We start from the raw sequence: 22,634 nt of genomic DNA on the forward strand, positions 1-22,634 counted from the left end.
AGATCTATTTTGTGCAGAGTAATTTTCTGATCATCAACTGATTTAGTTCGGCTACATTCCATTACCCTCATTTTGCTTTTGTTGGTGTTCATCTTATAGTCTGTTTCCAAGACACTGGCACTGAGATGGAGTTGACACCCGAACTGGCCCCTCATATTTTCTATCACAGACAGACATGGAGATCTCACTGGTCATATGTTAAGAGGATCCTGTGCCCTGACACATTTGAATATTTACTATTTTTTGACATTTTTGTACGATTATTGCTTAGCATTGCTACAAGATGAAAAATGTATTAATGCACCTACTGTTGGTTAGGCTGTCTCCCGCAGTTAAAATTAATCTTTACCCCTGATAAGGCACCTTGAATTTTTATTGCTGTGTTGTTTCATGCACACATTAGGCATAATAATTCAGTTAGCAGCCAGAGTTGGGAGTTGTAGTTGGTCGACTGTATTCACCGGATGCAGGTGCATGGGATGCGTGTGTTCATATGTGATTGACAACATATTCTATCTATTTGTGTCATGTTTTCATTGTCTAAAAAGTTTCAGTGTGAAGTAGATAATTTTGTGTTGTGGCATATGAGATGTTACTAAAGTGAAGTGTAGTTGAAACTGGTTTGGAAGGAGTAACAATTTTTCAATAATAAATAATATTATCAGCAATCGGTGAACCACCATTAACCATTACCAACTCAATCGTTCATAGTCTGCTTCCTCTAATGCAATCAAAGAGATAGGAATTAATTGGATAGTTGGAGGCAAAAAGGAGTAATGTAACACTGTTGCTAATTATATCCTGCCAACATGTTATATATGGAGGCTGGTGACAAGGACATTGCATCCTGCAAGAATTTTTTGATCTGGAGCCCAATCATCAGGATCCATGTATGGTGAGTGCATTTGGAATTCTCAGCGGCACCTCAATCTTTCAACCATTACTGCACAGAAAAAAGCTGTAGACTGTGAACTATTATCTAAATTACATAAACTGAATGTGAAGTCTGCATATTTTGACTAGAAAAAGAGAGAATTGTGACATAATTAATTATGAAGACAATTTCAGTCAAGATAGAATTAGCATGAATGTTATTAACGAATACGAGCTAGTTGGCAGAAGTCAAACTATAGCAGCTGTAGCAACAATTGCAAGTGAAAGTTCAAATTTAAACACACAACACGAACCATTAGATGCAGGAATAGACAATAATCATGTCAAAAATGTAGGAAGTAATGATGTGACAATGGAATGGGAGCAGATAATCAAAATTGGATCAAGAGCTGAAGGCAGATATTCAAAAGTTAATGATAAAAAATCAGTTCAAAGATAATGGAGACCAAACATGAAATTCACAAAAACACTGGACCAAAAAGTGACCAATACCCATAATGACTCACACGTGTTTCACAGATCCAAAGAAAGAGGTTACAGGATCGACAAACACTGAACATTCTGACAATACTCAAGGCAGTAAACAACATGATGAAGAGAAATTCTGTCTCCATCTTATGGGAACAAGAAGTCTATCTGATTACAGAACTGTATATAATAATTCATGATGTCACTTGAAATTAATGTTATGAGATAGATCAATTTGCCAAAGCCACACATAATGACAATTTTGAAATTAATTTAAGCTTGATAAAAGAGGGTATAGATTTGATAATCCAAGAAAACTACGATAAATACTACCCCAATAAACGATTTACAATTTTACTACCAATGGATGATTTAAGTTTCATGTTGACAGATTCCTAGTGAGGCAGATAAGATTAGGATGTATTTGGGGGCAACACTTAGAATGTTGGTAAAGACAGATGAGGAAAGTACTGTATGGAAAATTTCACATCATCTCCCGAGTTTGAAACAACATTCCAAGCTGAAGAACGTTTGTCAAAGAATTGCTGTTGGAACCACACAACACTTTTGGTGATGAAATTTAGTTGGAACAGTAGATTGTAAAACAGCAGGAGAAGAAGAAGGAGACTGTATGATAATTTCTGAAAGAAGAAGAGGAAGAAACTTCATGTTTATTGTCAGGCAATAACATCTCATTATAACTTTCAACACTTTGATTTATGCAGAAACTCATTCAATGATTTTTTATGATTGACAATGTGTAGCAGACTGATTGAGAATCCTCCCAGTGATAGTGTGTTATGAAATCATATCTTTGAACTGCTTCAAGCTATTTTACATGTCACAAGTAGTTACATGTTCAACTGTGTAGGCAACTTGAGTATTGTTTCTACGTTGTGCTTCTTTCTGTTTTCTTTTTTGTTATTTATGAAGTACTGATGCACAACACTACATCACTGCTATGTCATTTAGTGCAAACAAGTGGCTCACAGTAGACACACTTTCCGCTATGTGGTGCTGTTAATCACAACTGTGATGAATGTGCTGCTTCCTGATCCTTCCACAAGAGGCTCCATGGGAGTCAGTGTGTTTGTACACACATCCACATGGGCAACGAGGTGAGATTTCAGCTGCACTGATGAAGTAAGTGTCGGTTATGTTCTTTACAAAACACAGTATCCATGGGAGAACTGAATAATTAAAATTAAATACTGCAACATAATGTACATTCACATCTGGATATGTAAAAAACTTTGAGGTATTTATGACAAACATACATTTACTTATTTAAACTGTGTATCACAAACATGTCTCTAAGCCCTTTTACGTCCTTTCTTCATTTCTTAGCATACTAATCGTCACTATTAATTTGACTAAGACTGAAACATAATGCAATTTGTGTGTACATTTTATATATCACATACTTAATCTTTAATGTTTGTTCACAATGATAATATTTATCAAATGACGATCCTCTTTAAGTATACTCCTCAAAACATAATGAGTTTGTTTAAGAAGAAGGACTAAAACTTGCTGATTTAAAATTTATTAATATCTTTGTGAACAAGGTTCTATGCCACATCACATGTAGCTGAAAGTTGATTAATTTCACATATACCTTTAATCATTTTGTTAATTACATTATACAAACAATAACATTTCTTAAAAGCCTAATACTGCAAGCCCATTTGATTTTGCTGGGAGACAATTGAAGATTTTCATTTAATGTGCGCCTATTGATTTATTGTTTCCTTCATATTAATTGCAGCAGTTACTATATGTTAAACGGGTTTTGTACATAATTTTTCTTCACTTACATTTTTCTTGAACATTATTCTGAACTTTTTTTTCACAGATTTGATATTGCACTTGTCTTTTGAAGTTTTGCTCTCTTACAGCATTATTTTATGTGAATGTTAATTTATCATTGTGTGGTCTTTAGCCCTCTGTTTCTTCCCTATAAGAAGTCAGATTTGGGAGTTGGAGGTGGTCGGCACGGTTCACTAGATGCAGATGTGTGACGTGTGTGTTTGGATGTAATTGACAATATATTCAGTCTTTTTGAGTCATATTTTATGGTATAAAAAATTCAGCATGTAGCAGTTAATTTTGTATTGTGGCATACAGTATGTTACTAAAGTGAAGTGTAGTTGAAACTGGTCTTGAAGGAGTAACAATTTCAACAACAGAGGCCAATGAAAAAAATTTTTAAAATTTTTTTTTTAATTTGATAGCTGATCTTTATAGATTTTTATGAGCTGAATCCAAATCTAGCCTTAGTTTTTTTTGTATCACCCATAGTTTTCAAGCAATAAGCTTTTTATTATATAGTATAACAATCCTATGTTATATGGTAAATGGGGAAATTAATGAAACACTTTCTTACAACATAAGCATGGTTTGCATTTACAGTAAGCTACTTAAAACAATGATATGTGTAGCTTGTGTAGCTTTTTCTACCATGAGTACATACATACATACAAACATACAGTGACCAACAGCAGTCCCCTATCATGTTGGTGTTCCAGCGGCCTTAGTAGCATTTTTCCATCAGTTTAATGTTCTGGTGAAAATGCTCTCCTTGCTCCTCACTAACATCTCCCATTGTCCAGGAAGTAATCAAGGTGACTGTTCAAAAAGTGAACTTTCACACTCATTTAACATACTAAAGTTTTAAACTTGTTTAACATTGTATCTATTACACCTCCTCTTTATATTATTTTAACTATATAAAAGCAGTTAAATTCTTTAAGAAATCACTTAATTTAATAAATTTAACTGTAAAATGTGAAGAAATGGTGGGTGATACAGTTTTTTTAAGTATCATATTTGGATTTACCACCCTAAAATACATAAGAATAAGGTAATTTCAGCAAAAAAGTTTTTCCATTGTTGGCCTTTGTAATCAATGATACAATCAGTAATCCACCATTGACTTATCAACTGAATCCTTCATTATTCATTTCCTGAAATGGCAGTAAAGTAACACACATGGATATGAGGAGGAGTAATGTAGCACTGCTGCTAATATACTAGTGAGTTTGTTATAATGTGTCATGCACAAAGAGTACTGTCCTGTTGAGAAACGGCACCACAATACTGACACACAGAATAACACGAGGACACAGGATATCTGTGACGTACCATTATGCCAGAGTTTCCTCAATCACCTCTGGCAGTCACATGATATCATACCCAATGGCTCCCAACCCTATGACATCAGGAGACACTCTCCAAAACATTGGAAGAATGGAATCTCTCCCCATGTCACTGCCAAACATGTCAACAATAGTCATCTGGGCAGTGTATAACTGTGTTTCATTGCTTAACACAATGTGACACCATTCGTCGGCAGTCCACACTTCCTGGTCATGGCACCACTCCAAATGCAGCCATTCATGTAGTTGTGGTAACGACAGCCCAAGCATGAAACTGTAATTCCGTCATACAGCAACTGCTAATCTCCAACTGATAGTGTGGTAGTGATCATTCCATATCTGATGACAATGCTTGTCTCCATTATATACCTTACTAGGCATAACAACAACACTAAACATGAACCACACTTATGCCCTCTGGGAGCCATCCCACCAGTCACAGAGAATGGAAACACTAATGATTTACGTTTCTGCTGATCATGTGTTCATGTATAAGTTACAATGACACCTGACCATGTCTTCTGGGTGTTTCACTTTCTTGTCAGATTGTATACATTAATTATCTGGAACGGAAATGTTAATAGCAACACCCAGACTTTTTGCAGACAATGCTATTGACTGTAATAAAACACTATCTGGGAGGAGGAGAAAACTACAGAAATATTCTGTCAGATCTCGATAAGATTTTAAAGTGGTACAAATACTGGCATCTTGCAAGTCTCCCTTCACTTTATCACATAGCAAAGAAAATTCATACAACCATGTGATAGTATCAGAAAAGTCCTTATCATGATATTGTTCAGCTAGTGCATCACATCAGCTTGAATGTTGGTTATGGCATGAAATTGAATTTCTGCACTTTGTTGTTTTGTGACTGGCTCATATTAACAACTCCAAGTCTTATGATCCATGATGATTTTGTTCGTAAAGTAACTGTCCACATTCTGCATTTCAATGAGGTCATGACAGGAATGCATGATCCTCATTTTATTTGGGAGACAAGATATATGCAGTCAAACTATGCACACACTTTCCTCTTCTTCAGAACATTCTGGACAATGTCTTGAACACTTGATTTTAGAGATGTTGCTCTTTTGCAATTTGTGACACAATCATGCTGACAACCTGCAGCCAGAAGTCCATTACTTAACACTGCCAGTTCACAACTTACTGCTTGTGAGTACATCAGTTGTTAGTTCAAGCTGCCACCATAGTTACTGCCTACAAGTCGCTTACACACCATGAAGAAACCAGTCTCGGAACTTTATGGATGGACAATGCTGAGACAAGTTTAGGTGCAGACAGAGTTGAATTTTGTGTCACCATGCAATCTCCCAATTCTATCGCGTCAACAAGAGTGTTTTCTTAATCTATCATAATACCAACTACCACAGAGAGAAATCTTGGAGATTAAAAAGAAATTTGTAGTTCTGAGAGAGGGGAGGGGGGTGGGGGGGGGGGGGTGGGAGTGGGATACCTGCAACCCAGAGAAGTTGAAACCCTCCTCCCCCTCCTGGTTCACCAATGTGTACATAAGCAATAATTTCTTTTTGTTGCTTCTCCTAACCTATGATAAGTGAGAACATTACCTTTATGACAATTTTTGGAACATTCTCCTTCAGATGCTGAAGAGCATAATTTAAACTGGATCGTGATTTCCCTGGCTTCACAGTAATGATGGAATCACCGACAACTGTTACTAAACCTGGTTTAAGTTTTAATTTTGAAGTACAAATGCTGAAAGAGAGAAATATAGACAAGTAAGTCACATTCCTTTTACTTCTCTATGATCAGTACACTAAAGGTAACATGATTTACCTGTATCTTATTGATTCTGCATCAACTTCTAATTTCAGAAGTCTTATGCGATCGATATCTAATTTCACAAGAAGGAAACAATCATCAGGAAGATACATTTCTTCAATATACTCTGAAACTTCCCCCAAGGTTGTCTTTTCAATGCGACCCTTCACTCTTCGTGCAAATTCTGCATCATTATTTATTTCCAGGCATGCTGTGATGATTGGTGTGCTAATAGTTTTGCTGGCATTAATAATTTCTTTGATCCTAAAAATACATAAACCAATTAACATATTGCACAAACAGATGGTTTCAACATGATGTTCATCATGTGAGTGGAGTTGGAAACAGGAGTGTCTGTAAAAAATAAAAGGCACTTCCTGCAATATTTAATATTATTGTTTTAGTTGGACCACATTTCCAGGTGTGTGTGTGTGTGTGTGTGTGTGTGTGTGTGTGTTGTTGTCTATTTTTGACAAAGGCCTTGTGAGACAGTCTTCTTTTCCTTTTTTTACCTATCCGCAACTCAGCATATCTCCTATTTGGTGAATAGCAACTATCCTTTGGTACTCAACAAATATGGCTGTAAAAAAGATTTTTATACAAGCTAATAGGCATTGCAGAGAAGAAAAGTCAGTGCTGACATAAATGATTCAAAAGAAGTGGATATATTGACAAGTTTTTATCTTTACGATTATAACATATGTCATAACAGAGTTTATTCTGTCAGAAATATAGATAGGATTTTAATACAACACGGCAGTTGCAACTTCCTCCACAATAAATATACTGGCATCAGTGACAGCTGAGTCATATATTTTTCTGTAACTTCTTAGAAATTTCTCATCTGCCTTGCACTTTCAAATTTATCTTAACTAAAAAATGTAAATTTTAGGGGTATAGAAACAACTCACTAAAGTGTAATAGATGTTGAATTATGAAAATGTACACCAATAAGACTGAAAACTTTGCTAGCTCCAACTCTAATGGGGTGACGGGTGGTGTCATGTGAAACGGGCAAGAGGAGGCATAGAGCAGGAGAAAGGCAGAAAATGGGTGGAGGGGAGGTGGGGAGAGACTGGAGAAGGTAGGCTGGTGGTTGGAAGTGAGAGTCACCAGGCACAGCTGTAATTTCTGCATGGCATGTTATGTGGATAAGACCAATAACCTGCTGTCCATTCAAATAAATGCTGCAAACTACAGCCAAGAGCAGAGTGTCCATCCAATGGAGGAACATGCTACTGAGCACAACAAGCTCAAGTTCGATGCCTGCTTCTCAGTCCGTGCCATCTGGATCATTCCCCTCGACACCAGCTTCTCTGAAGTTGTCCTTGCAACACACACTTTGAGCACATAATCATTCTGGATTCATTCTCTGTTAGGCCTCTGCATCACACCCACACTCTCTTCCCTGCAGAGTCCCCTTCCTCTGTTCTGTCACCCCTCCCCAATCCACTCCCTATATCACCATATCACCACATGCAGCACCATCTCACTGGTGCCTGTCCGTCACTACAAGGTAGCCGTACTGATGGCCACAATAACTTGACGATTTCGCTAGTGCTGCCAGAAGCAGACAAAATTGGCACTACTTGAAAGTTACTCATTTGTTTCTGAGTGCTGCCAATGTCACAGTGCCCCTAGATGCAAAATACACACATCAAAAAAAGTTTTGCATCATCTTGGTTCTGAGAGTTCTGGAACCTGTACAGAACATTATTATAAAGATCAACATAAACATCATTTCTGCCCTTTTTATTGCTCATGAAAACCACACATTGCGTGTTGTACCACCATACAGTGAGACCTTCAGAGGTGGGGGTCCACATTGCTGTACACACCAGTACCTTTAATACCCAGTAGCAAGTCCTCTTGCATTGATGCATGCCTGTATTAGTTGTGGCATACTATCCACAAGTTCATAAAGGCACTGTTGGTTCAGATTGTCCCACTCCTCAATGGTGATTTGGCATAGATCCCTCAAAGTGGTTGGTGGCTCAAGTTATCCATAAACAGCCCTTTTAAATCTATCCCAGGTATGTTCGATAGGGTTCAAGTCTGGAGAACATGCTGGCCACTCTAGTCGAGAGATGTCGTTATCCTGAAGGAAGCTATTCACAAAATTTGCACAATGGGGGTGCAAATTGTCATCCATTAAGACGAATGCCTCCCCAATATGCTGCCAATATGGTTGCACTATCAGTCAGAGGATGGCTTTCACGTATTTTACAGCTGTTATGGCACCTTCAATGACCATCAGTGGCGTACATTGGCCCCACATAATACAACCCTTAAATGGCAAGGAATCTCCACCTTGCTGCACACGTCGGACAGTGTGTCTAAGGTGTTCAGCCTGACCGCGTTGTCTCCAAACATGCCTCCGACAACTGTCTGGTTGAAGGCATATGCAACACCCATCAGTGAAGAGAATGTGTTGCCAATCCTGAGCAGTCCATTCGGCATGTTGTTTGGCCCATCTGTACCACACTGCATGGCATCATGGTGCAAAGATGGACCTTGCCAAGCACGTCGGCAGTGAAGTTGCACCCCTCACATAGCCAATTGTGTACAGTTTGAGATGTAACATGACGTCCTGTGGCTGCACAAAAAGCATTATTAAAGATGGTGGTGTTGCTGTTAGGGTTCCTCCGATCCATGGTCATCCACTGCAGTAGTAGCACTTGGGCGGCCGGAGCGAGGCATGTCATCGACAGTTCCCGTCTCTCTGTATCTCTCCCATAACTGAACAACATCGCTTTGGTTCACTCCGAGACACCTGGACACTTCCCTTGTTGAGAGCCCTTCCTGGCACAAAGTAACAATGTGGACACAATCGAACTGTGGTATTGACTGTCTATGCATGGTTGAACTACAGGCCGTGTACCTTCTTCCTGGTGAAATAACTGGAAGTAATTGGCTGTCGGACTCCCTCCATCTAATAGGCACTGCTCAAGCATGGTTGTTTACATCTTTGAGCAGGTTTAGTGACATCTCTGAACAGTCAAAGGGACTGTGTCTGTGATACAATATCCACAATTAACCTCTATCTTCAGGAGTTCTGGGAACTGGGGTGATGCAAAACTTCTTTTGTTGTGTGTGTTATGAAAAGCTTGTGCCCACTAGCAAGTAACTTCTGTAAGTACTCCCTGAGGTGTTTGCAGTAGAACAAAAACTTACTCAAGTTTACTTCTTGAAGTCACTGGGGCAAGTTTACTTTAGGAACGTGCTCCAAGTACTTTTTGCAGAAGTGCAGTTATCCTTAAAAACCAGAACAGCTGCCATTGTTGCTGAATTATTATTCATGAATAAAAATCATGATGAAATAAAAAAATAAAAAAAATCAATAAATAAAAAATACCTCAAGGAGTTGTATTGATGACACCAAGAAACACTATTCAATTTACTAAAATCTGAGGACTTCACTTATTAAAAACCTTACGTTTGTCGTACGTAAATTTCAAACATCTCTTGTCTACTGTATTATCAAATATTTGCAAACAGGGAACTATAATGCAGCACAGTATTTCAACAGGAGACTGTGTTGTAACTACTCTGATTTTTGCAAGCAGTATTTACTACTATTATCATAAATATAATGTGTTTATGCTTACACTAACATTAAAAAACCAGCTAAAGTTTACAGACTTGTGTACTGCCATTCTACTTTCCCTTCTGAAGAAACAAATTGATTGTTAAATTTATTTCATACTTCCTTTACTGGCGGTGCAAATTATTTGTTTTTAAAGATTCCAATGGTATGTTTTTTCAGTGCATCTGTCTTTGTGACATTCTACTTTTTTGACACTGATATTGTCGCACCAGTACTGAACAAACACAACTTCTGTAAGTTTGAGAAAAACTTTCATGAAATGACAAATTCAGCAAGTACTTGCAGCAAGATGCAAGAACTAAAATGAACTTTCACTCTGCTGAGGAGTTCTGAAACCTCCTGAAAAATTAAAACTGTTTGCTGGACTGGGACTCAAAACTGAGTATCATGTCTGGCACACAATTTTAATTTGTCAAGTAGTTGCATTCAAGAAACTATCTCCACTATCTTGGGAACTTCTTGAAGTTGATGAAACTTGTGGATGTGGATGGGAGGAGGAGGGGGTTTGCAGATATGGTGCTTCCTAATATTCCAGACAGTTCTGTGATTGTATGGATACTGCACAATAGCACAGCATCACATTTGACAGAATGCTTAAGAAATATGATTTCAGCATTACAATGTTAGAGTTGTTGCATGACAAACAAATAAACTGAAACGACTCAATGAAGAAGGCTGAACTGTTATCTAAAATAAAGGAAAACAAGTCGGCTGTGAAAGTGTTCATTGGGGATAAATCACTGAGAGGAGAGATCACAAAGTAGTCTGTTTACTGCCCTACAAAGGCAGTTTAAATCTGATAAAACTGACATGAGCCAAAATAAAACCATTGTAGCGAAAACAATGTTACTGGCGAAAGCATAAGGAAAGATTGCAGAACCTTGTTAATACTGCTTTCCTTTCAATTACTGCACTGCAGTGGCAAGGTTGCTGCAGGAAAGTGCAGCAGGTAGAGCAACAGTATTGGACACGAAATGGAATTGATAAAGTTACCATCAATACCATGTCCTCAAGCAAAGACGATGACGAAACGAACATTGATGACAGTGACCTTTTTAGTGAACATCATTTTGACATTTTTTTTCAGACAGTTAATTAAAACATTGTAAACATTACTGCTGTGCTGTGTTTAATAAATGCAATGTGCAAATAGATCATAAAAACCAGTTTTTGATGCTCCATTCATAGTGTCCTAAGTTCTACATTCATCTACATTCATCTACTTTCATTTTTTTCATTATTTTTAATAAATAAATAATAAATAAGTTGTAGATAAAACTCTGGAGCAGGAATATGTCAACACATTATGTGATTTCTGATCTGATGGCAGTGTCATTTATCCGAGCAATATTTCTGCAAGTGCCACCTCCGATTACATGTTAAACACAAAACACGGGTAGCACTGCTACAGGCAGCAGACGTTGCCTTCCCCTCGCCACTCCTCTATCCTCGGCAGCCTTAATGAGGGGGCACAGCTGTTCCTGACAGCCACCACGATAATTGTCAGCGTATCATGGACAACAGTACAGGTTTGTGTGTGTGTGTGTGTGTGTGTGTGTGTGTGTGTGTGTGTGTGTGTGTGTGTTTATTTAAACCGCACATGACATAAAAATAGTGCTAGTACATCACTTGTGATCAGAAACATATGACAGAATAATAGAAGAAGCCACTATCTGACACCATTCAGTAACTTGTAGGTCAGGTCGCTTAAAAACAGAAAGAAGAATAGGCTTTAAAGTCTTTTCAATGATGAGAAAAATTAAGAGAGGGAACACACTTACTAGACTGAACAATACTGGTCAAGTCCTTTACAAAGGAACTATCCTGATACACATCTTATTAGATTTAAGAAAAACATTGAAAAGCTAAATGTGACTTGATGACAAAAGCATCTTGAATGTAATTGGTTATAGTAGGTGACTGATGAGTACATATGAATCTAAATGTTCTTTATGCATTTAAACAGTGTTTTTTATAAAGGCGTGACAGTGTATGTGATGGAGAGACGTATGTTACATCTAGTGTTGAAATGCAAAAGTAATACAAAGCTCCCTGTAAGCCAGTAACACCAACAGGTACCAGGCAAAACAATATATCGGCGCTACACTACATTTAATATTGTCAACATGACTGAGTAGAGCTCTTTCACTATAACTGTTAAATAAATAATAAACTTGAAAGAGAAATGGAAATGCATGAGTTTTTTAGGCTATGAACATTGTATATTGGAGCAGTACAGGGAAGACTGGATGTATTAACTACAGGTGAACAAATTTTCAATTGATAGGAAACAGACTGGAACGAGACTACTTACATGAATAATGCTGAATTAATATGCAAGATCGCTAGTAGTGTTACTGAATATGAAGTTTGTTCATGTTCACTGCATTATGAGAGTAGAGTTGCAAATATTTTGGATTTAGCGCAGTGTGTTTTCTTATGTGTACAAGTTTATTCAATAAGTGGATTGTGTTAGTGTTCTGCTATATGGTTTAAAAAACATAACATTAAACTCATTACAGAAAACACTATTAAGGTATTAGTACAGAATTTGCTTTAAATGAGAGTGTAAGTTCTGAACAGTTTCTCCAGTAATACTAAAATTTACAGAAATAATAGGGTTTTAGAGGCACACACAAGTTGCGTGCTGTAATTTCAATGTCTTGTACTGAAGTAAATTTTTAATCATATCTATTCTGCAAAGTAATTACTGAAATAATCTCTGGTAAGAAAAGTATATGTTATCTAATGAGTGAATTGGTAAATTAGATTATGGTGGAAGTTGAACTACTTCCTGAAAGATATTAGCCAAAGAAATAATTTAAAAATGTTACAGAGACAAAATATCATAGATGGCTCCCTATTGACAGGATCTTTAGGTTTGTGCCAGACACACATTTGTGCAGTAACAGCCACTGTTATCACAGTGTGGAGGGTTCTACCATTTTTGTGTTACTTATGATGAGCGAGGAGGATGCAACCACAATGCAGTGTGGTTGCAGTTGCCTCAGACTGCAGTCGTGTGTGTGTGTGTGTGTGTGTGTGTGTGTGTGTGTGCGTGCGTGTGTGTGTGTGCGTGCGTGCGTGTGTGTGTGCGCGCGCGTGCGCGCTATTGTTGACTACGGCCTTACTGGCTGAAAGTTTTATTTGCGACAGTCTTTTTGTTGTACCTATCTGCGACTCAGCATCTCCGCTATATGGCGAGAGGCAACACTCCTTTTCATAATATTGTTTCCTTAACCCATCTTCTATGAGAAGTTAATAGTGTCCCGCATGTTTCTACATTTCTCTGGAATCCAAACTGATCTCCCACATGGTCAGCTTCTACCAGTTTTTCCATTCGTATGTACAGAACTGATGTTAGTATTTTGCAGCCGTGACTTGTTAAACTGATAGTTCGGTAATTTTCACAGCTGTCAGAACCTGCTTTCTTTGGAATTGGTATTATTATGTTCTTCTTGAAGTCCGAGAGTATTTCACTTGTCTCAAACATCTTGCTCACCAGATGGAAGAGTTTTGTCATGGCTGGCTCTCCCAAGGCTATCCGTATTTCTAACAGAATGTTGTCTATTCCTGGGGGCCTTGATTCGACTTACATCTTTCAGTGCTCTGTCAAACTCTTCCCACAATATCATATCTCCCATCTCATCTTCATATATTTCCTCTTCCATTTCCATAATACTGCCCTCAAGTACATCTCCCTTGTATAAAAACTCTAATAGTGCTTCCACCTTTCTGCTTTCTCTTCTTTGCTTAGGACTAGTTTTCCATCTGAGCTCTTGATATTCATACAGGTAGTTCTCTTTTCTCTGAAGGCCTCTTATATTTTCCTGTAAGCAGCATCTCTCTTACCACTAGTAATATATGCTTGTACATCCTTTACACTCTCTGATCATGATGCACAGTTGTTTAGGATAAATAGCCTTGCAGTACAGATTTTCTTCTTGGAAAGCAGTTATAATAATTATTGACTTCAGGATAAATGTTTGCAAGAGATGAAATTTGTAATTTACCAAACGCTGACATATAATTTCATCTGTTCCATGGTAAATTCATGTCATTATTTGAAAATAGCGTTCCTCATAAACTAAAGACAAAAGACATTAAAAAACCACATAAAAAGGCATGGATAACTAAGGGAATTGACGAATCTTCCAGTATTTATTACTTTTCCACTTCTTTGGCACTGTCTTCTTCTCTCTAAGCACAAAAAGTGTGAATACGTCAGCATACCAAAATTTTTAAAGGTGCTGAGGATGGTAGAATAAACAAGCTGGCACTCTACTTTTCAGTCAGTTTTTTAAATAAACAAGAACATATTCAAAAACAAAGATGATGTAACTTTCAAACGAAAGCGTTGGTATGTTGATAGACACACAAATAAACACACACACACACACACACACACACACACACACACACACACACACACACACAAACTTTTGTGTGTGTGTTTGTGTTCATTTGTTTGTTTGTTTAATTATGTGTTGATTTGTGTGTCTACCAACATACCAAAGCTTTCATTTGGTAAGTTACATCATCTTTGTTTTTAGATATATTTTTCCTACGTGGAATGTTTCCCTCTATTATATTCAAGAACATATTCACATGTCTTGTGCTCTGACAGAAGCATTTTTCCATTGGTTCCCTTCTTTTCCCTGCTTCAGCAGGGCACGTAACTCATATGAAAACAAATGTATTAGTAAAATTTAGATAGTTGACTTATGTGAAACAGAAATAAACCTAAACTAATTTTACACTTGACACTGGATTTTATGTACAATAAAAAATTGCATGTGCTTCAGTACAACAACATGGGATTCTCAGATGATAACAGAGACAGTTTACTGCACATTTCTCTATGCTACATCACTTTTATGAACTATATTTCCATTTCACATCAGATTTTACAATCGTATTTTGTGTGTAAAAGGAGGGTAACTTTCAACCTCTGTATCTTGGAAACAGATACAGACGTCATGAAAATTTTCGAGGTTCTTAAGAATCAGGATCTTAAGAGTATATCATAAAAATTTCAGCCATTTGCTGAGCATACCCTTCTTGGAATCCTCAGCTGGGTTTCGATCCACTGGTGACGGCAAAAATACAGTAAAAAAAACATTTTTTGTGAGGTTTCCTGAGGAATCGCCCACAAAACAATAGTGTCTCTCTATAAGTCACATCATGACCACCACAGACCGCATCAAATGCAAAAATAACCAACTCATTCGCTCCATTTGCCTAAGCAGGAAGAAGTGCATAATACTCATACTTCGACCGTGTACTGTAGGATAGTGACAATAAGACAATCATCCTGCTGAGTATATAAATGGTCCCTAGTCCAAGGGCTATCAAAAACATTTTTTGCCACCAATAGAACCCAAGGTATAAGCACCAGAAAATTCCATTTTTATGTGGGGCATTTTCGAACACATTAGGTACGAATGCTGTCACATGCACACCGATATGTCACTGTTCAAACCCATAAAAGGTGACAGGAGAGAGATCAATAACTATTGACCCATTTCACTACAGACGTCATTTTCAAAATTTCTGCAAAGGTGATGCATTCTGGAATCCCAAAGCATCAATAATGTTCTCAGTAAATCACAGTGTGAATTTCAGAATAGCTGCTCAACTATAATGCTACTTACACACACACTCACCAAATTTTACAAGCATTAAACAACAAAATCGTACGGATTGGAATTTGTGACCTATCTAAGGCCTTTGACTGTGTGAGACACAATATTCTCCTCGATAAACTGTATTTTTATGAATTGATGGTGTTGTCAACCTATGGTTGTCATATATAACCAAAAGAATGAAGAAAGCTCTAGTTAATAATGCTATCACTGTAAGATGGAGAGCTGCTTCTGAACAGTGAGAAATCACTTATGGGATTCCACAAGGCTCAATCTGAGGTCCACTGTTGTTTCTCAGATATTGCTCCTTATCACGCGAGACCTCGTAAGTCACATTTTTACCATTTTGCATTACTGGTATCAAAAATTGGAGAAACACGGTCTGCATCATCCTAGCGATATCTCGTAAAACACAAACGAAAAGATTTGAGATAAATTCTGTTTCAAAGTGGTATCTTGTAAAACTGTATGTCATACAGATTCCTATTCAAAAGAAAAATTATTGTAAATTAAAACTATCAGTCCTATTGCATTAATTTAATTTTACAGCTTCATATCTGTTAGTCTGCAACAAATATTGCAAAAGTCAAATTTAGGTCCTCAACAAAAAGTATGTAGAAGGTTTTTCCTCTCCTCTGAGATGATTGATTTCTGTACCTACAAGGTATCACTTGTTAAGGAGTGATATGTAAATGACCTAAGTCCAATATACAACAATTGGAATTATTTGTTTTTGCAGATGGCACTACCATAATGAATCTAAACATACAAACAGCAACAGAAGAAATGGTAAATAATGTTCTTAAAACTGTCATTGACTCGTTTTCTGTCATTAGTCTCACTCTCAATTTTTAAGAGACATCATGTAAACAGTTCTGCACATTCACAGGTACTACCCCAATGACAAGAGTAACACATGGTGTGGAAATGACAAATAGGTTGGAAACTTCAGAATTTTTAGGGCTCATATTGATGAGAATCTAAATTGGAGAAAGTACATCTCGGAACTCTCACAACTTAGTTCAGCAACCTTGCATTTCAAATCATTGCATATCCTGGGCTGAGACAAATCAGAAGGTTGACATACTTTGCATATTATCATTTAATAACATCATATGGAATAATGGTTTTGCGGAACTCATCTTTAAGAGAGAAAGTGTTCATCACTCATAAACATGCAGTAATACTAATGTGTGATGCTTACTGATGGACACCCCACAGGAAACTATTTAGGAAGTTAGATATTTTGACCACTACTTCACAGATTTATTCCCTCATGAAGTTTGTTGTAAATCATCCTCTGCAGCTCAAAACAAATAATGATATGCATAATTACAATGTAAGAAGAAAAAATGACATTCACTACCACACATTAAGACTCTCCTGAGAAAGAACAAAGTGCTAAATGTTGCAGCTAATATTTTTGATCAATTACCCAGTGATATAAAATGTCTGTAGAAAAATTTCCATTACAGTAATGTGTAAGGTGATGGTTCGCAATACTGCTAACTGAGGGTACGCAGGCAGAAGAATTGTGTGAAGCAAGGTCTTTACTGATATACTTACACCACCAGAGTAAATCTTTGACAACTTGTGAAACATCAAAAATAATCTTACAAATACCAGCACATTACATCAAGAAGCAATTACTAAAGACACAATACTTTCATGCAGACAGTCTGCCACCTTGTTTTTACAGGAATTTATATCAAAATTTCAATCTAAATTCACCTTGGTACTCCCTGAGTTATGTTCATCGATGCAACTCCAGCAAAATGAAATGTTTTTAGAGTCATCTGAGTACCAGGTTCACCTATACTCTGGGCAGACAATGCACCAACAGCAGTTCCTGCAAAGACATTCCATTTTTAAAACACATGAAAAGCATATGGAACAAAAAATGTAAATACTATATATTGGTGTTCTCTAAATGTTGATTATATTTCAGATGTGATTAAAAAAGCTGTAACACATATACTCAACACCTTCAGTGAAATAAAAATTTAATTTTGTTAACTATGGTACACAGTCACAAAGTGTCCCAAATGCATGAAAATGTTGCATAGTGATCAACTACACTCTGAATGATCTTCATACTCTCTTAAGCTGAAGATAATTAGCTGTGTGATGAGTTGTCAACAACCATGTACAAAATGAGAATCGGATCACTTTCAACTGTGGACGGTAAGAAAAATACACAGTAAAACTCATCCATAAATGTAAATTTAGTAGTATCTCCACATCTTTTAATTTAAAATATAACATATCATTAAGACTTTTTCTCTTTATTTCTCAATATGAAGTACACAGTACAGTCAACCATTAATGCAAATTTTGCAATATCTTCTATACTTTAATCCAAATACATAGCAAATTATTAAGACTTAATTTACAACTATTACAAATCTTGCTTTCGAAAACATTCCTCCCTGACATGTTGTTGCTTAAATGGTTTTAAAGTTCTCTGAGACTGAGTGGTCATACTCTACTTCCACAGATGCATCTGTTGTTGTTGATAAACCAATAATGCAGCAAAGAATGATCACACAGTCTCGGACAATGTTAAACTCTTGTAAGCAACATCTCGGGGAGGAAAGTTTTCCAAAGTTGTAAAACTGGGAGTGTTATTCTTATCTACATGAAAATTTGCAACAGTAACCCACCTTTACCACCATCAATATCAATATACGCTAGCACAATGTCAAATTTCATGCCACGATCCATAGCAGGACCATGAAACAGTTGACAATAGACAGCAACAGTGGTAGCAGCAATATGCTTAAGTACATCATAGAGTTTGTAGATGGTAGGAGGCCATTAATACATACGAAAAACACATCGGTGTGGCATCTTAGTGCCTGACTCACATATGACAGTGTGGTTTCTTACATAGCAATGCCGAAACAAGTCATTACAGTGATGCAATTTTTTTTTTTTATAACCATACTTATTTCTTGAATCAAAGTATTCACAGTACAATCAGCATGTAAGGTAAATTTAGTGGTATCTCCTAGTCCTTTAATCCAAATATATATTATATGTATCAATTTTGTGAGCCACTACAACATACCCTTGTGTCTGGCTCATTGCTTGCCCCAACTCATGCCACACTGCGCACATTTAAATTTACTTGTATATGCTTTGGATAGCTGTAGTTTACAGTGTCAGGAATTATTCTAAGCCCGTAAAGTTGAATGATGTTACCTTGTTTGCGTATTGGTATATAAGCAACCACAGTGTAATATATGAGTCAATCATTAAGATACTGCCTCGAAATGTTCATCACATGTATAAGTGTGTCCTACTATCTACAAACAACCATATGATGTAATTACGTGCAACATTGCTATCGGTGCTGCAATCACCAACTGTGTGTTGTGCTGTGAAATATTACTTTCAGAACTGGGTTACCTTCAGATGTTCATGCAGATTAGAATAACACTGCTGGCATTACTATTTAGAAAATTTTCCTCCCTGAGATGTTGTAACATACAAGATTTTAATGTTGTCTGTGACTGTGTGGACCCACTCTGCTTCCACAAGTGCATCCAGTGCAGTTGATAAATAATTGTGTATTCATACATTTTAAGTTACATCTTGATGATATGTTACGTGTTTGTAATACAGGACAAGGAGATATTGCTCATTTACATTACTGGGTTATTGTACTGGGTATACATCATTTTGAAAAATAAAGATGAGTACGACAACAACAATGACAACAACAAGAATAACAGAAACTTTTAACTACAATACAGGTAGTGATGCATTGCAGGTTTGTCACCAGGTCAGTTACTGATCTGTGTTTTAAGCTGTTATATTTTACTGAACTTTCTCATGTTGAGAAGTGCAGTCTAGACTCTTTGATTATTTGTTTATTTCTGGACATCCAACAAACGATTGATATAAAGGCATTCTTCACTGACTGGTGGTTATGTGATGTTATTAATCATTGTCTGCTGTCTTGAATACACAATATTTCACACAGCATTTAGTGGTGCCGAGTTATTGAATCATGCACCAGAAAGACTGTATCACACTCCAGAGAAATTGGACCATGTATCTGTAAAATAAGGTGTCTCTTAGGTGAGTTTTTGTGTCACTCATGACAACCACATAGCATAATCAATTACTACTATGACAAACATACAGAATTCTGCAAGTATTGGCTAATGGCAAATGTTATCTTAAATCTGATACTTATGAAACATATGACCTTTTGGATGGACAGTTCCATATTATGTCTCTCACAACCTGAGCAGCAATTTGTCTTTGACCACATCATCTTAGACAAAACTAAACATAGTTATGTTGCGACTGACCTTAGCAAGCAAATAACCTACAAAAGTACAAGACATCTCAGCTTCATCACGAAGCACTTAAAAATACACTGATGAGCTAAAGCATTATTACCACCTGCTTAATAGCTTGTTTGTCCATCTCTGGAACACAATACATCATTGATTCAGTGATCTGACCGTTCGTTAGTAGGTTTGTGGAGATACATGACAGTAAATGTCTACACACAGGTCATATAATTTGTGTAAATAATGGGCCACAGATTTGCGTATTTGGTGACAGCATCTGATAGCAACCCATATGGGTTCCACAATGTAAATCAGGTGAATTTGATTGATGAGACATCAACATGAGTTCACTATAATGCCGTCAAACCACAGTAGCGTGGTATTGGCTCCGAGACACAGACAGTTATACTGCTGAGACTTGACCTCACCATCAGGGAATACATCAAGCATGAAGGGGTGCAGGTGGTTCACAGCTGCCAGCGTTGTTGATTGCTACTATATGTCCCATGCAAGCACTGGAGAATGCCTCCCACAGCATAACACTGCTCCCACCACCCTGAATCAGTAATGTGCTGTACTTTTCGAGCCACCACATCATTGTCCTTTCAGTGTTACTGAAGGTGAATAGACATAGTTAAAACAATGTATCACTACAAACATAAAAATCATTTACTATTCACGAAGTTGAGTAACTCTGTGTAGTAGCTGGGCGCCAAATCACTAGTGAGACATGGAGAAGAATAATGAACATCACTGCAGATGTCATCAGAGAGGCAGCCAAGAATGAAGACACTGGCAGAATAACTAATTAAACATCTTAGTGGTAGCAGTGATTGATAGGGCATTGCAGAAGCAAACAATTTGCAATCAGAAGCTGATGGTGATGTAAGTGGAATCTTTCCATTACCTTAATGAAACACAGAAAGGAATTAAAAAGGAGAAAATTTCATCATAAATTATCACATTGTAAGTACTTTTGTCAGATTATAACTTATATGGTGCTGATAAAATTTTCTGTCGTTCATTTGTTGAACATGTGAATAATTTTAAAAATCTAACAATGAAATAATTTCAAAGAAATGGGGCAGACCAAAATCGAAGCCTCACTATGAGCGATATATCTTGAATGCTTGACTTGAGATACTGACATGAGAGATGATTTAAAAAAAAAAAAAAAAAAAAAAAAAAAAAAAAAAAAAAAAATTACTGAAAAAAGAAAGTCATTATAAACAGACAGTAACATCACGGAAGCTACAAAATAATTTTAGTACTGTCACATCACTGCAATATCACAACTTTTATTCCTTTATACAACATGCCTTACAAAGTGGAAATTATATGAGCCTACATAAACCTACACTTTGTCAACAGATACAAATGCAGTGCTGTCTAACGTAAGCCATAGTTTGTGTCCAGTGTTACAAACAAACTGACCAACATTGATTAAGCATAGCAAAAATCCCTTTTCGGATATATTTCACCATAGGAACATTTGAGTTTTTCAGTGTTGTCACTAGGACTATTTAGGGTAAATTCTCAGGAATGAAAGAGTTTGAGAGTAAACATAGGTATAACTAAAAATACTACTAGCAAAACATAACACTGCAGCTTAGCCAAAAGTGCTAAAAGGGCACTCATTTAGAATCTGCCATCAAAAAATAATGAGCTTTGTAAGTGAAATAAATGAATAAATTGTTTGAACCTCAAGCTGTGCCTTTAATGAGCAGCGTGCATAGCTTGTGCATTTAGGTATTTGCGTCTGAACCCGTGTCTGGAGCTCTGTTTTAATTTGTTATATACATTCACTGCAGCAAAAACTTTGCAAAGTGTAAAAAAAAAATTTTCTGAAAAGGAAAGAACTTATCTCCTCCTCCTAAACCACTGGAGTGATTTCAACCAAACTTCGCACACATATTCTTTACTGCCATTGTGGGGGTAATAACCATCTACCTAACATAGTTCAGGAAAACACTGAGATGCGTGAAAAACTGCAGCATGGTGTTTGACATTTAAATTTATTCACTCCTTGGTAATAATTCTATTCGCAACATGTTTTGGAGTCAGTATCTATGTATGCCGCTGAATGTACCTAAACAAATACACTTACTTCAAGAGACATGGTGTCAACACTGAGATACCTGAAGAAACTGCTGCATCGTGCAAAAACTTTTAAAATATTTATTCTTTCCAACTATGACACTCATACAGTTGAGGAAAATTAAAGAAATCTCTGATACCTGGCAGCACTTTTGACAGCTTTCATTTGCAAAGCACAAATGACTATAAGCGAAAACAGTAGCCGTCTACAGAGCTATGAAGAGGCATTGCCACAAATATAGAAATATTTACAAAATCACATTGCAGACAGGAAAAGAAGCTGTGCCCAGAGTACACAAACTGTCTAGTATCATGTTTCTTAATTTGGATACTGCATTTATACATTTGTAAATTATCTATATTTCTTTGTATGACTGTTTCATAATTTCAAAGATGCTTTCACAAGTACATGAAAATGAACTTTTTTTTATACTTCACTACAAACACAGTTCATTTTTTGTTTTCATTTCTAGTACGATGGTAGGAACTTTAATAGTCGCAACTATTTATTTACAGTCCGTACAAAATAGATAAACGTGTTTCAAAGTTTTACTGACCTTCAAACTAGTCACCAGCATTGTGTATAAGCTGTTGCCAGTGAGGTGGAAGTCATAGGATACTATTAGTAGTGCCAGTTGTGTTGACAGTTCGAATG

General features: G+C 36.7%; 1 protein-coding gene across 1 annotated transcript in view; it reads right to left on the reverse strand.

Annotated features, from left to right (window-relative positions):
- The window catches only part of LOC126356695 (DNA-directed RNA polymerase III subunit RPC1), a 182,078-nt gene that overhangs the window by 21,652 nt on the left and 137,792 nt on the right, over positions 1–22,634 (reverse strand). The window contains exons 20-22 of the mRNA XM_050007391.1: positions 17,307–17,424; positions 6,339–6,587; positions 6,110–6,257 (exon numbers count right to left, since the gene is read on the reverse strand). Of these exons, the coding sequence (XP_049863348.1) occupies positions 6,110–6,257; positions 6,339–6,587; positions 17,307–17,424 (515 nt within the window). The remainder of the gene's footprint in view (positions 1–6,109; positions 6,258–6,338; positions 6,588–17,306; positions 17,425–22,634) is intronic.

The sequence above is a fragment of the Schistocerca gregaria genome, chromosome 1 (genome assembly GCF_023897955.1).
Source record: "Schistocerca gregaria isolate iqSchGreg1 chromosome 1, iqSchGreg1.2, whole genome shotgun sequence".
Classification (NCBI taxonomy): domain Eukaryota; kingdom Metazoa; phylum Arthropoda; class Insecta; order Orthoptera; family Acrididae; genus Schistocerca; species Schistocerca gregaria.